We start from the raw sequence: 12,060 nt of genomic DNA, 5'->3' as shown, positions 1-12,060 counted from the left end.
CCATCATCCTCTGAACTCAGAGGGTGACAGGAAGCCTATGCAGAGTGGGAGAAGCAGCATCCCCCACCCCTGCAATTTAGCTGAAGCATTGTGGAGGGGGAGGGAAGGAGGCTGTGGAGGCCTCTCGGTATGGCTTAAGCCAGCCTCTCCTGTCCATCCCCACCCACACCTCCTTTTCCTTCCCTCTGAGGGAGGGGACCTCAGATTCCTGGGTCTGAGGTTGGAGCGCTGTCTCCAACCTCAGATCCAGGAATCCAAAATATCTTATGGCCTCCCAGACGCTATCTACAGGCCATAAGATTTCTCTCAAAGACTGCTAAACTATTCAATCAATAACAAACAATTAAATCTGAAAGTCCAGAAGCACCTGACGGTTTCATAACTTTAGACACTCTGAACTATGTCAAGTTAATTTTTGAAATATTGAAAAACAGGATAAATTGAGAAAAGAATGGGAAAGACAACATTTGAATGACATCTAACAGTATTATTTATTTATAACATAAATTGGCATTTTCCTCAGACAATGCAAGTGTAATTAAAAATGTGCAATTACCTTTGTGTCAAGTGCCTTTTTAATACTAATCCTCCTCTGAATTCGAGCTTCACCTCTTTCAATCTGTGCCATGATCTTTTCTATATCCTGGAGTTCATTACATCGCTCCCAGAAAACAGCTGTAGAGAGACATTTGTTAGCCTGATCTCATACATTTGCAAACATTAAAAAAGAGAGTTAATATTCAGTTTATAGCAATATGAAAAGCTTCTTATTTGTAGAAAATCAGGCTGGAGAATTCAAACATTTAAAAAGGCTACATTTTCTTCCTAACTGAGAATGGGCTACCAATTCACATATCACTTTAAATTTTTGTGCATTTGACTTATTACTGCTTCTCAAACTTGAATTAGTTATTCTTAATCATATAAAGCATGCTGCAAGTTATTGAACACTGCAATAGTTCTAATGATCAGTGGGAGTCTAGGGAAATTTTATTAGGAACCTGTTAATCTTCTTGATCAAGGTGCCTGATAGTCAGTCAAACCTGGGTAGTATAAGTTCATCCTAACAGACTCAATTAAAGTATCAAGTCTGAGGTCATTAACTTTAGATGTTTTAAGTTTTCCTGCAGTACATCTGTTTTGACCACATTCACACCAGACAGCGCTATGGGGACTAGTTTTGTACGTGACTGAAAACTAACAGTTGTGGGTAATGCCCAGATTTGTTTTTCTTCCCTCCCAAGTAATCAGAGAAGTGTCCTCTTTCATCAGTAACACAGATAACATTACTGAAGTGCCAGAAACAGTCTACAACTCATCCATAAGTAGAAAAAAAAAAGGACCACCACCTGAGACTACCTCTTCAAGGAGTGTTTTCTCCAGGAAAAACCGTAATATTAGCTAGGAAATGTCCCTCAGAAATTATGGTTGCATTTTTACTCAAATATTCAACTTAAAATTCCCTGATTTACTGATTAGAAAACTGGAATTTTAATCCATTTTAGAACAAAGAAACCTTAAACTTGCTTTCAAAACTGTTCATCTATTTACATGTTTCAGTTAAAAAGTCCCCCCATCACCACCAAAAGTCATGTTTAGGCCACAATCTTATACTCACTTACCTAGGAAGAAGTCTCATTGAACTCAGTGGGTTGGACCCAGACTTACATGTGCATAAAGGGGCTGACAGAAGCAGTTCCTCTTCTTCCTGGCAGACCAGCCCCTAAAAAGTGCCATACAGCGGCTCAGGGGACAGTATTGAATGGGGTGGGCTGTGGCTAGGAAAGGGAAGATCCCCCAAAATTCAGGGACTTCCCCTCAGCTCCCCAGGCCACAGCCCACCACATTTAGCAGAGTCCCCTGCCCATCTGTACAGCATTGTTGAAGGGAGGGGACTGTGGTGAAGGGGAGGTAGCATGCTTCTTTATACCATTTTCAAGGGCTGCAACGCACAAGGAAGTCTACTTCTGCCACCCCCATTATGCACACAATGAGTAGAGACTACGTGCCCAATGAGAAGACTTACATAGGATTGCATTGTGAGTGCACCAAAACTATAGATCAGATCTTCTCAAAGGAAAAACGTTACCGGAATATTCAACGACTTCTTCTGGAGTTTTGCCTTCTACTTCCCGAGCTATATTTTCAATGTCATCACGACCCCATTTTTCATTAGCTTTGATGAACTGATTGAAGTCTCTCTTATTCCAGTTTGTGAACCCCTTAAGAAGTTATTAACAACATAGGCATTTAATATTTTTGTGGTGGGGGGGGGGTAATTTTTTTTTTAGAAGACATGGTTTAACTTGGTTGACTGCTGCCTTGAGAGTCCTTTTACCGACTCATAAAACCTTGAATTTTAATTTTTGTTTAAAGACTCAGCTTAGGTTCTATTATAAAAAATTTGTATGTTACAGTGTAAAACATTTCCACAGTAGTTTGCAACAAGGTGATAAACTAACAACTACACATCAAAACAAATAAACCAGCAGGATACAATCACTGCATTAGAACAAATTAATCAGAAACTGAATACTTGGGGGTGGGGAGAACTTTGTCCAGTGTGGAAAGACAGGATAGGCACTAGGCGAGCCTTCCTGGGGGTGCCACCATCAAGACAGCTCTCTCCACCTCACTTCAGAGATGATCTGAGTGTATGAGCAGGTGCTCCTTCAGGTCCCAAGCCAAGCTTTAAAAGGTGGCACCAGCACTTTAGACTGGTCTTAAAGTAGAACTGGAGCCCTGGAGCTGTTGAAGTACTGGCAAATACTGTTCCTACTGACCAGCCCTAGTCAGAAGCCTAGCAGCCGTGCTCAAAACTAGCCACCATCAATAAATCATCTTCAAAGGTATCCCCATGTATAACAGGATACCAAAGCATGGATAACCATGATTAAACTTATTATTATCCAGGAGCAGACAACATCTTAGCTGGCTGAAGGTGCCTGGCAGTACAAAGACCACACGAACCTCCGGTGACAAAAGCTGGATCCAAAAGCACACTCCTAAATTGTGAACCTGATCACTGGGGGTGGGGTGGGTGGAGAGTGCAACCCTGCCTATGACCACCATCATCCTGGGCAGACAAACTGCCAACCACTAGTACCTCCCTCTTCTCTGGATTTTCAGATTTTCTCCCATAAGAGCGAAAGCTCAGGTACATAGGGGCCAACTCCTGATCTGCATTTCATGTTTACCCTTCTTTTAGTTCTCCCTTTTTCCACATGTACTTTCAAATCTTTAATCTGAACCCCTCCCCACACCTGCCCCAAATTCAGTGCTAGCTTCTTGTATTAGGCACCTCTGGCTATACTTGCCAAAGGGAACAGAAACAGTCATCATTCACCATTATAATACCAGAGCTCTCTACGCAAATATGATGTTCTAGAAGTTAAGCCATTATTACCATAAGTAGCAACTATCAGCTGAGAGGAAATTCTGAATTTTGTCCACAGAAACTTGACAAAGGTACTCAGGCTACACCTTCCTTTCACTCTAACTGCATTTTAGTTTTTCATCAGGGAACATGTATCTTTATTAAATTTTATCTTATTCTCAAACACACAAGTTTTTAAAGATGTTGAATTCTACTTAGGTTTCCCAAGTCATTCAATTCTTTCAATCTTTGTAACATACCGGAATGATATTATTTGAAAGCAATTGATGATATAGTCTGAATGGAAGTTCAAGATTAGAAGTCAGAAAACTGGGGAACAGCCAAGGAATCACCACTGTGACCATATTCAGACTGGACCATCAATATGCCTATGTTGATTATATTCATTAATAGCCATGTGTCAAGCAAGCTGACAACAGATAATTCTCACATCTCACAGTGCAGGACCTACACAGACTGCTTACCATTATAAGCTATTACTACTTTATGTAGTCAGAAATAAATGATCATGAGGACAGGCATATTTTCATAAAAACAAATCCAAACCTGTTAATCCATTACAGTATTTCAAGCCATATTAAAAATCATATCTCTAACACAGTCACTTAAAATAGCTAAGATGCAATATTCAATTGCAAAACTGTTGCTTCCGATGAAAAGAAAAAAAAATAAACTGGATTTGAAATCCCATATTTTTGAATCACCATGAATGACCTCCCCCTCCAATATTATACAAGAAAAGGAATGAAAAGTAGATTTAGCCAATATTTGCCATAGAAGGCTGACCATACCTGGGTGAGTAACTTTTCCTTTTCTTCCAACTCTTCTTCATTAAGGGGCTCAGCTTCATCAATTTTAATTTGCTCTTCCTTTTGTGCCTGAGTTGCATTTGGCAGGTCAGGATTACGAGGAACCTAAGGAATTTAGATTACCAAACATCACTAGTTCATATAATCTGAACAACATAAACCAGAGTTTTCTATATAAAACCTTCTTTGGCTTTATTAAGATTAACACTATTAAACCAGTGTTGAATTAGAAAGCACCAAAATAAAATATCAAATTTCACTTATTTTTTAAAATAAAAACAAAGAATGGATCAAAATTGTATTACCTTATACCCAATAGTTTTTCTGTAATAAAGGATCTCTTTTTCCAACAATTCAAACAACCGTGGAGGAAAAAACTGGAAATCCTGAACATTAGGTTGTTTTGGAGGTCGTGGAGCCTTTAAAAAAGAAAGTGAGAGAACAATGTAAACACCTGAAACCTAATACCAAAATCAGGTCCATTAATGAAGTAGGTAACATTTAGAAAGCATTCTTCAATTTCTCAGAGCAAGAACTACAGAAGATACAACTTCCAAATCTTCAATGTAAAAATATTTCTCAGTTGATACATTTGTTGTTGTTGTTGTTGTTCAGTCGTGTCCGACTCTTCGTGACCCCATGTACCATAGCACGCCAGGCCTTCCTGTCCTGCGCTCTCTCCCGGAGCGTGCTCAAGTTCATATTCATTGCATCCGTGATGCTATCTAGCCATCTCATCCTCTGCCGTCCCCTTCTCCTTTTGCCTTCAGTCTTTCCCAGCATCAAGGTCTTTTCCAGGGAGTTTTCTCTTCGCATTAGGTGGCCAAAATATTGGAGCTTCAGCTTCATTATCTGTCCTTCCAATGAGCACTCAGGGTTGATTTCCTTTAGGATGGACTGATTTGACCTCCTTGCAGTCCAGGGGACTCGTAAGAGTCTTCTCCAGCACCACAGTTCGAAAGCATCAATTCTTCGGCGCTCAGCCTTCCTTATAGTCCAGCTCTCACAGCCATACATTACTACTGGGAAAACCATAGCTTTGATTAGACAGACCTTTGTCGGCAAGGTGATGTCTCTGCTTCTTACTATGCTGTCTAGGTTGGCCATAGCTTTCCTCCCAAGGAGCAAGCGTCTTTTAATTTCATGGCTACAGTCACCGTCTGCGGTGATCTTGGAGCCCAAGAAAGTAAAATCTGTCACTGCTTCCATTTCTTCCCCTTCTATATGCCAGGAAGTGATGGGGCCAGATGCCATGATCTTAGTTTTTTTAATGTTGAGTTTCAAACCAGCTTTTGCACTCTCCTCTTTCACCCTCAACAAGAGGCTCTTGAGATCCTCTTCGCTTTCTGCCATTAGGGTGGTGTCATCTGCATATCGGAGGTTGTTGATAATTCTCCCAGCAATCTTAATTCCGACCTTTGATTCATCCAACCCGGCGTTTCTCATGATGTACTCTGCATATAAGTTAAATAAGCAGGGTGACAATATGCAGCCTTGTCGTACTCCTTTCCCAATTTTGAACCAATCGGTTGTTCCATGTCTGGTTCTGACTGTTGCTTCTTGACCCTCGTACAGGTTTCTCAGGAGACAGGTAAGGTGGTCTGGTACTCCCATCACTTTCAGAATTTGCCACAGTTTCTTGTGATCCACACAATCAAAGGCTTTAGCATAGTCAATGAAGCAGAAATAGACGTTTTTCTGGAATTCTCTTGCTTTCTCCATGATGCAGCGAATGTTGGCGATTTGATCTCTAGTTCCTCTGCCTCTTCGAAACCCAGCTTGTACTTCCGGTAGTTCTCGGTTCACATACTGCTGAAGCCTAGCTTGTAGGATTTTGAGCATCACCTTGCTGGCATGTGAAATGAGCGCAATGGTGCGGTAGTTTGAACACTCTTTGGCGTTGCCCTTCTTTGGAATTGGAATGTAAACTGACCTTTTCCAGTCTTGTGGCCACTGTTGAGTGTTCCAGATTTGTTGGCATATTGAATGCAGCACTTTAACAGCATCATCTTTTAGGATTTTAAATAGCTCGGCTGGAATACTGTCATCTCCGCTAGCTTTGTTGTTACTAATGCTTCCTAAGGCCCACTTGACTTCACTCTCTAGGATGTCTGGCTCAAGTTCAGTGACCGCACTGTCATGGCTATCAGGGACATTCAGATCTTTCCTGTATAGTTCTTGTGTGTATTCTTGCCACCTCTTCTTAATCTCATCTGCTTCTGTTAGGTCCCTGCCTTCTTTGTCCTTTATCATGCCCGTCTTTGCACAAAACGTTCCCTTGAGATCTCCAATTTTCTTGAAGAGATCTCTAGTCTTTCCCATTCTGTTGTTTTCCTCGATTTCTTTGCATTGTTCATTTAAGAAGGCCTTCTTGTCTCTCCTTGCTATTCTCTGGAACTCTGCATTCAGTTGGGTATATCTTCCCCTTTCTCCCTTGCTTTTTGCTTCCCTTCTTTCGTGAGCTACTTGTAAAGCCTCATCAGACAGCCACTTGGCTTTCTTGCACTTCTTTTTCTTTGGGATGGATTTCGTTGCTGCCTCCTGAACAATGTTACGGACCTCCGTCCATAGTTCCTCAGGCACTCTGTCTATCAGGTCTAATCCCTGAAATCTATTCCTCACCTCCACTGTATATTCATCAGGGATATGATTTAGGTCATACCTGATACATAGTTGATACATAATTGTATCCAATTGTGACCTTCCACTCAAAGAAAGCTCTCCAATCCAGCAGAGGCTTCGTGAATGGAAGGAGGGGGAGGTAATTTTTGCCAATTCCCCCTTCTGTCTGTGCAGGATGGCTGCAGGAGAAAGGGGATTTTTTTTTTTCTAGAAGAAAGTAAGCTAACTTTTCTTCAAATTATTTTCTGGTTTTAAAAAGATTTAAATAACTCACCTTTGGTGCTTTTGGTTCACTAACACGAAGAGCTTCCCTGAAATAAGCATCAACAGCATAGTTTGCTTTTCTCTCACGCTTTGGTGGCTCAATCCACTCTGTGAATGCCATCTGCAACAGACAATTTTATTGGAAAATTATAAAGAAATATCATAGCAGCCTACAGACCTTAATGGCAATGTGTGAAAAACTACAGTCACTGAAAGTCCATCTTTACCTTTTGCTTCTCTCTATAATCTTCTCCTTCAAAGTTATACACACTAGACTCTGTATCCACTGTAAAGTTTCTGAGTGAGCTTTCACCCATTTTGGAGAGTTTCTCATTCATTTCTGCAGTCTACAAATACAAAAACATTTTCCAATAAAACTAACTCAACACTTAGTAAGCACATACTTCATCACCAGATTGGAAATGGCAATAAAGTAACGTTCAGTAGACTATATGCAGTCAAGACAGTGGCCTGGTTTGCACATAGCAACAACCCATGATTTAAACAACCCTATTTGGGGCTGCATTAACAGAAGTATAGCTTCTAAACGACGTGAAGTACTAGTTCCCCTCTACTCAGTACTGGTTAGGCCTCATCTGGAGTACTGTGTCCAGTTCTGGGCACCACACTTTAAGAAGGATGCAGACAAACTGGAGAGGGTTCAGAGGAGGGCAACAAAGATGGATCAGGGGACTGGAAACAAAACCCTATGAGGAGAGACTGAAAGAATTGGGCACGTTTAGCCTTCAGAAGAGAAGACTGAGGAGAGAGATCATAGTGCTGTTCAAGTACTTGAAAGGTTGTCACAGAGAGGAAGGCCAGGATCTCTTCTCGATCATCCCAGACTGCAGGACACGGAATAATGGGCTCAAGTTACAGGAAGCCAGATTCAGGCTGAACATCAGAAAAAATGTCCTGACTACTAGAGCAATATGAAAATGGAACTGATTACCTAGGGGGGTAAGTGGGCTCTCCCACACTGGAGGCATTCAAGATGAATCTGGACAGCCACTTCTCAGGGATGCTGTGACTTGGATTCCTGCATTAAGCAGGGGGTTGGACTCGATGGTCTTAGAGGCCCCTTCCAACCCTGCTATTCTATGATCCTATGAACCCATGGGTTGTCGTGCATAAGCATGGGTTGTCATGCATACCCACCACTTCCATTTTTACACAACAACCTATGATTCATTTGTAGGTTGTTGAGAATGACATGTGAACCCAGACTGCTGGGTTGTTAAACAACCCAGCAGTTGACCAATGGGTTGTTGTTGTTGTTGAGTAAACTGCTGGGTTGTTTAGCCACTAAACAACCCATTGGTCCAGGTTCATGTATCACGCTGAACAATCTACAAATGAGCAGATCATAAGTTGTTGATTAAAAGTGGAAGTGGCTTCTCCCGTCTGTCCTTGACAGCCCATGGTTTACTTAACCCATGAATTGTCATTACATGCAAACTGACCCAGTGCATTTTTGATAACATTCAGATTTTAATTTGGGAAAAACAAAGTTGACATTTTATTCTGGTATTTCATAACACATCAACTCACTTTCTTTGCACCTCTTTCCAAAATACCATCAATATCTTCATCCGTAATTTCACTCTCCTTTGAAGCAAAAACATGGGTAGCTCCATGTCGAATCATCTGCAACATTTCATCCTTACCCAATTTATTCAGATTTTGATCCACCAGTCTTCCTGAATATGAACAGAGATTGTTGTCAAGAAGCCAAAGACTTCGCAACAGTAAAGCTTAAAATCAATTACTAAACACAATTATTTGAGATCACAACATTATAATCTATACGTTGAAGTTTGCCATTGTCAGGATTTTTTTAAAAAAATGTTAACTAAAATCTGGGCTGCCATGCAAGCAAAGCTATCATTTGAGGTACCAGTACCTCTGTGGCCAAAACAATGCTTAGAAAATGAATTAAAGCATTTACAATGTGTGTGCTCCATCTTAAACACTCCATTTGTTCACATTCACATAATCTTGGTGGGCAGAGAAGGGGGGAGTCGACAGATTCCTCATACAAATTATAATGAAGGCAAAACTCTTCCACATTATCCTGAATAATCCCCACACACACCATTTATATTACATTTATTCTTCTGCCTGGCAATGCAAAATGGCTGAAAATTAGTTCATAATCATTATGGTCCAGACTTTTTTTTTTTTGTAGCCACTCTCTCAATTAAGGTTTTTGTAGATTTCCAGTTTTTGTAATTAAAATCATGTAGCTCTTTGTTCCTTGTCAACATTACCCCTTGTTTCATTTAATCATACTAGTTTAACCATCAAAGCTATACTTCTCCCAAGACCTCTGGAACGCCTTTCTCCACTGCTTCCCAAATTTTTCCCATTTGTGTGCCTTGCCAAATGTGCACCATAAAACAAGTACACTTAATATATTTAAAGCACCTGATGTGAAACAGTATACATACGTCAAAGAAAAACAAAGGTCTGTTTACCTTGTTGAATAACTATGGAATCCAAGCGAAGTTTCATTTCAGCTCTTTCCACTATTCTTTCTTCTACTGTGTTGTCTGTAATAAATCTGAATACTCTAACAGTCTTTGTTTGACCAATTCTATGTGCTCGATCCTACACAGAAAAAAATTGAGCACTCAAGTTTTCCATAGTATAATACGAGTGTGTACATCTAACTATACATTTTGTGCAACTAATGCATGAATTTAAATGTTATTCAATGAACTGACAAGTCAAAATCATTGCAGACCTAGGTGACTTGATCACACAAGATAGTACTGAAGAAAACTATGTTTTTTAGCATAACAGGATCTTGCCAGGGCTTTGAAAAAAAACTTTAAAAAACAAAGCAGAAACTAAATTCAAGTTCATGATTTCTAAAGACACTCTTTTGAAGCTTACCATAGCTTGAAGGTCTACTTGTGGATTCCAATCAGAATCATACAGAATTACAACATCAGCTGTAGCCAGGTTGATTCCCAAACCACCAGCACGCGTGCTGAGCATGAACACAAACTTTGAGCTGCCAGGTTCATTGTATGCATTAATGGAAGCCTACAAAAAAAAAAAAGAGTCAGTAAATTCATAGAGTCTGAATTCACTGTAGTTTGAAGACAAAGCATAAAAGTTGAATTCTTCTCCTACTTGTCGCTCATCATGAGGAGTCTGTCCATCAAGTCTACAGTATTCATAGTTTCGCCACATGCAGTAATCTTCTAATATATCTAGCACTCTGGTCATCTGACTGAAGATTAGGACTCGTGATCCTGTTTCAAGATTTTAAAGATGGTACAAACCAATTAATGTTCTCCAAAGCACTTACAAGAAAGAATAGGAAATGACTGCAGAACTGATAAAACAGGTGCTCCAGAACTACTAAAAGGCATGCCTAAAGACATTAACAGAACCATCACTGCTATTTTTACACACAAAGCAACAACGCAAACAAGATCTAGTCTTCTTCCTACGACCCCAGTTTTCTGCCATTACTTCTGTCTGGTCGTCATTTCAGTCTTAAGCCAGCCAGCTGAAACAATGCAACAGACTCTGTTTCAAATGTCTTGATATGTGCAAGCCATCCTGACTCCAAGCAGTGTAAAGCTTTAAAGATTGTGCTTCAGTGTGACATAAGCATATATTCCTTGTGCTAATTATGAAGACTGACTGGCCACATTTGCACTGACCGCTAAGCCAGGTTTCCAGAGAAGGTGCATGGTAGTGACTGTATGCTCCTGTGCCTACTCTGCTTCTCCCTGCTAGCATAGCCACTAAAGAAACCAGGAAGAGTTTGTTTAGTGTTTCATCCAAAGCAGTGATCCTGGTTTGTTGCTTCCCTTACAAGCCAAGATTGTAAAGTTCTTGGTTTACAAATACTGGCTTGAAAGGGAAGCAGTGAGCCAGGACCTCACTTCAGACGACACACTAAACAAAACCTTTTTGGTTTGTTTAGCAGGGAGGAGCAAAGTGGAAGGAAATGGGCTGCATGCTCCAGCACACAGCTAATTCATGATAAATCAGGATTTTCCACAATCTTATTGTTCTGCGTGACTGTGACCATTATATATCCAGTTCAATGAAGATAAATATTTGAACAGGCCCTAGGATTTTGGAAGATTGTACAGACCTGACTCTGTTGACCAGGAGAAAAACCGAAAGGGAGCAAGCACCCCCTCAAGGAATCATTAATTACCATTAATTAATGTTTTTCCCCAAGGAATCATTAATTACCTCTTGGGCCAAGCCAGTCATCCCTCTTCTGATTGATATTTCAGGAATGACATGGTCAGGGAAACAAGTGGTAGTACACCTCTCTCCAAACAACTTCTCCATGTCCTTCGCCTTCAGTAACTGAAACTTATCCAACAAAATCAGACTAGACTGTGATCTGGACATTCACTGACCAGTGACATCCAAGTCAAGGCAAATGAAAGCAATCTTATACTGGAAGTGTCTAGCAAATACATCACAGCAGGCCTCAAAAGGCCAATTTGAATTTTTCAAAATGTTGCACATCAGGATTGTTAAACAGAACTCTAAAATGCTACTGTGGAAGTTATATCCACCCATGAATCTGTTCAATTACCATGAGGGTTCCTTCTGGTTTGGTGTGGTGGAGACATCTAACAATGGGTAAACTCTCCCTACTGCCCTGGAAAAGCAAGGATCAAGTGATCTAGGAACATTGTTCTAGGCTCAGTGCCAGCAAACTTCACCCCCAGTTCTGTATGTGGGACAGAACCCAAATGGGGTTTAGTGGACTCAGTATCTGCCTCCTGCTGCCTATGGGAGAGGTTTTTCCTAAAGCGGCAGCTTGACTGAAGGGAGTAGGTGGGAATCAGGAGAATAGATGGAAGTTGCCCTGGGTTTCTCACAGAGGCTTTGGATTTTTCTGGGGGCTTGGGCTTAGAGACTTGAGTGTTTTGCCTTGAACTAGAAAGAGGGGGAAGAATCTGGAGAAATCTCCTGCCTTCT

At 40.7% G+C, this 12,060-nt stretch overlaps 1 protein-coding gene across 2 annotated transcripts in view; it reads right to left on the bottom strand.

Annotated features, from left to right (window-relative positions):
* SMARCA5 (SNF2 related chromatin remodeling ATPase 5) overlaps positions 1-12,060 on the bottom strand; it is a 32,470-nt gene that overhangs the window by 3,103 nt on the left and 17,307 nt on the right. For both annotated transcript variants that reach the window (XM_084856168.1, XM_084856170.1), the window contains 10 exons: positions 10,234-10,355; positions 9,991-10,143; positions 9,570-9,702; positions 8,644-8,792; positions 7,320-7,439; positions 7,103-7,213; positions 4,512-4,625; positions 4,189-4,311; positions 2,090-2,222; positions 557-675 (listed from right to left, as the gene is read on the bottom strand). In XM_084856168.1, coding sequence (XP_084712294.1) covers positions 557-675; positions 2,090-2,222; positions 4,189-4,311; positions 4,512-4,625; positions 7,103-7,213; positions 7,320-7,439; positions 8,644-8,792; positions 9,570-9,702; positions 9,991-10,143; positions 10,234-10,355 — 1,277 coding nt within the window. The remainder of the gene's footprint in view (positions 1-556; positions 676-2,089; positions 2,223-4,188; positions 4,312-4,511; positions 4,626-7,102; positions 7,214-7,319; positions 7,440-8,643; positions 8,793-9,569; positions 9,703-9,990; positions 10,144-10,233; positions 10,356-12,060) is intronic.

Source organism: Heloderma suspectum, chromosome 5 (genome assembly GCF_057233095.1).
Source record: "Heloderma suspectum isolate Gila_16-S chromosome 5, 16-S_ref, whole genome shotgun sequence".
NCBI classification, from domain to species: Eukaryota; Metazoa; Chordata; class Lepidosauria; order Squamata; family Helodermatidae; genus Heloderma; species Heloderma suspectum.
Note: the sequence above shows the minus strand (reverse complement) of the source record. Positions and strands in the feature narration are given on the sequence as shown.